Genomic DNA, 2333 nt, shown 5'->3' on the forward strand with positions numbered 1-2333 from the left:
TAAGTCATTTACTCCCCCCCGCCATTAAAAAAATCTCTAATTTTTGTAAGTTTGGAAGACGATCCGCATAATAAAAAGTTGAATGCGAAGACATCCACCTCGGTTAAAGACACTAATCCGGAGGATTAGGAAACCAAATACATCCAATTATTTTATTTAAAATGTTTATGGACTTAATTTAGTACATTAGATGGATCCCTAGGCTTCTCTTAGAAGCATGATCCACTCCCTCCCATCCGACGGACAGGATTGATCAGCAGAATCCCATTCCCAGCTCGAGGTGCTTTTATTACAACGGATGCACTTTCCCTTTAAAAATTAGGGTTTTGCTCGAATTATATTAAAAAAATTTGTATTATTAGCTGTGAAATGGGAACTAATAGTGTGCTGTGATTTAGATGAGCTCATCTGGTTCGTCCGTTGTCCATCCATCAAGGCCGCTTCCATTTGCTCATGTGCATTTGTCTACAGGAGAATCTCCCTCTCTACAGGAGAGTCTCTCTCTCTCTCTCTCTCTCTCTCTCTCTCTCTCTCTCTCTCTCAGATTTGAGAACAGTTAGAGAGGGAGAGGGCGAAATTGCTTTTGCTTTTTCTCAAATAGAAGAAGTAAATAAGAACTAAAATGCTTTCATTAGGGCAAGTGGAAAGAGAGAATTAATTCACAGGACATGAAACCAAAATTATTACATCACAGCTATATACTTCTCATTTCACTGATTTCTCTTAGCACCAGATGGATCGAGAGAAGAAGAAACAATAAAAACGAGATCTTGAAACGATGAAAAACAGTAAAACCTCAAAATAGAGCCGAAACGAGGCCGGATGGGGCTCAGAGAAGCCGAATTCTCTTCTTTGGAGGAGAGCTATTGGATCGCTTCATGAAAGCCGACGACAAATCTTGCGGCACGGTGTAGAATCTGTTGGGACTGAGCTCCGCTAATGGCTTCCGGCGAGCCGGCTCCCGTTTCCGGCGGGCCGGCTCCCGTTTCCGGGGAGCCGGCGGGCAGACGGTCGGCTGCTTTAGGATGCAATTCTCCGACTTTGGAGTCACCATTTCATTCTCTTTATCTTCTGATTCGTCTGCCGCCTTCATTAGTACTGGTTGGAGAGGTGGGAGCTCCTCTGTTTCCGTCACCGCCATCGCTGAAGCTTTGGGTTTAGAGGCCATGGTGGAGTGAAGGATAGGGGAACGGAGGGAGGAGGAGGAGGGAAAAAGGAGCGAAATTGGATGAATTTTAAATTAAAGGAGGAGAGAAGACGAGGATGTGGTAGTGATGATGAGGGAAAGAAGAAGAAGAACAAAATTATAATGAAGGATTAGGTATAATAGTACTTATTTAGAGGGAGACGGAATGGGCGGGATATTATGAATTTTTGGTAAATTAATTTGTGTTTATTAACTTTTTTTTCTGAATATTAAAATAGAAATCATTTGAAATCATAATTCAGAGAGTAAACAGAGAGCACATGAGCAGCGAAGGATACTAAGAATAGAGATCGGTGAGAAGGTCTTTCAGGCCCACAAAGTGGACAAATTATTACATACCACGCAGATTAGTTTTCTACTTTTTATAGATATTTTTAATTTTAATTTTATAGACATAATTCATAATAACTTCTTATTTGATATGTATAATATACTTATATATATTAAATAATATTAATTACTTTTAAATTAGAAAAAATATGAAATGAAAAAATTTATATAAAAATATGAGATATATTGCCAAATAAGTAACTTGCCATCATTAAATGAATATTGTATCAATCTTTTAATTGAAAACAAAAGGGTAAGTTCATCAATTCAAATGAACAAAATAAGTCAATATTCAAATTTGCTGATTTATATGTTAAATTATTAAAATTTTATCTAAATTTTTTTAATTATTTTAAATAAACGAACATTTAAGTAATTCTTTAGGAAAAGAAAAAAATAAATAAATTTATAAATAATTAAATTATGATTAAAAAATATAAAATTATCCTATTTATTTTATCTGCTGACAATTTTGTTCTTCCCTTTTGCAGTACTCTCCTTACATACCTCATCATCAACGCCACCTCTTCCACGTGTTCCCTTCGATAATTAAAAAGCCCCACCACTTCACCCCACCTTATATCGTTCGGTTTCCATTCTCTGTTCCATTTCCCTTCGATCCACCATGGCATCCGAAGCCATGGCGATGGTGGCGGCGGAGGCCACGGCCAACTTTAAGTCCACCACTGAAGAGCTAATCAAGGAAGCCGCGATAATAGCGGTAGAGAACAGAGAGCCAGAGAAGGAGATGGAGACTCCCAAATCAGAGAATTATACTCTAAAAAGGGCAACTCTG

The 2333-nt window shown here is 37.8% G+C and overlaps 1 protein-coding gene across 1 annotated transcript; it reads right to left on the bottom strand.

Moving 5' to 3' along the window:
• Positions 1 to 556: 556 nt before the first annotated feature.
• On the bottom strand, positions 557 to 1546 carry LOC110024622 (cyclin-dependent protein kinase inhibitor SMR6). The gene has a single exon (XM_020724693.1). The coding sequence runs from the start codon at positions 1166 to 1168 to the stop codon at positions 830 to 832; it is 339 nt and encodes a 112-aa protein (XP_020580352.1). The 5' UTR covers positions 1169 to 1546; the 3' UTR covers positions 557 to 829.
• Between the last annotated feature and the right edge of the window lie 787 nt (positions 1547 to 2333).

This window comes from Phalaenopsis equestris, unplaced genomic scaffold (assembly GCF_001263595.1).
Source record: "Phalaenopsis equestris unplaced genomic scaffold, ASM126359v1 Scaffold000263, whole genome shotgun sequence".
NCBI classification, from domain to species: domain Eukaryota; kingdom Viridiplantae; phylum Streptophyta; class Magnoliopsida; order Asparagales; family Orchidaceae; genus Phalaenopsis; species Phalaenopsis equestris.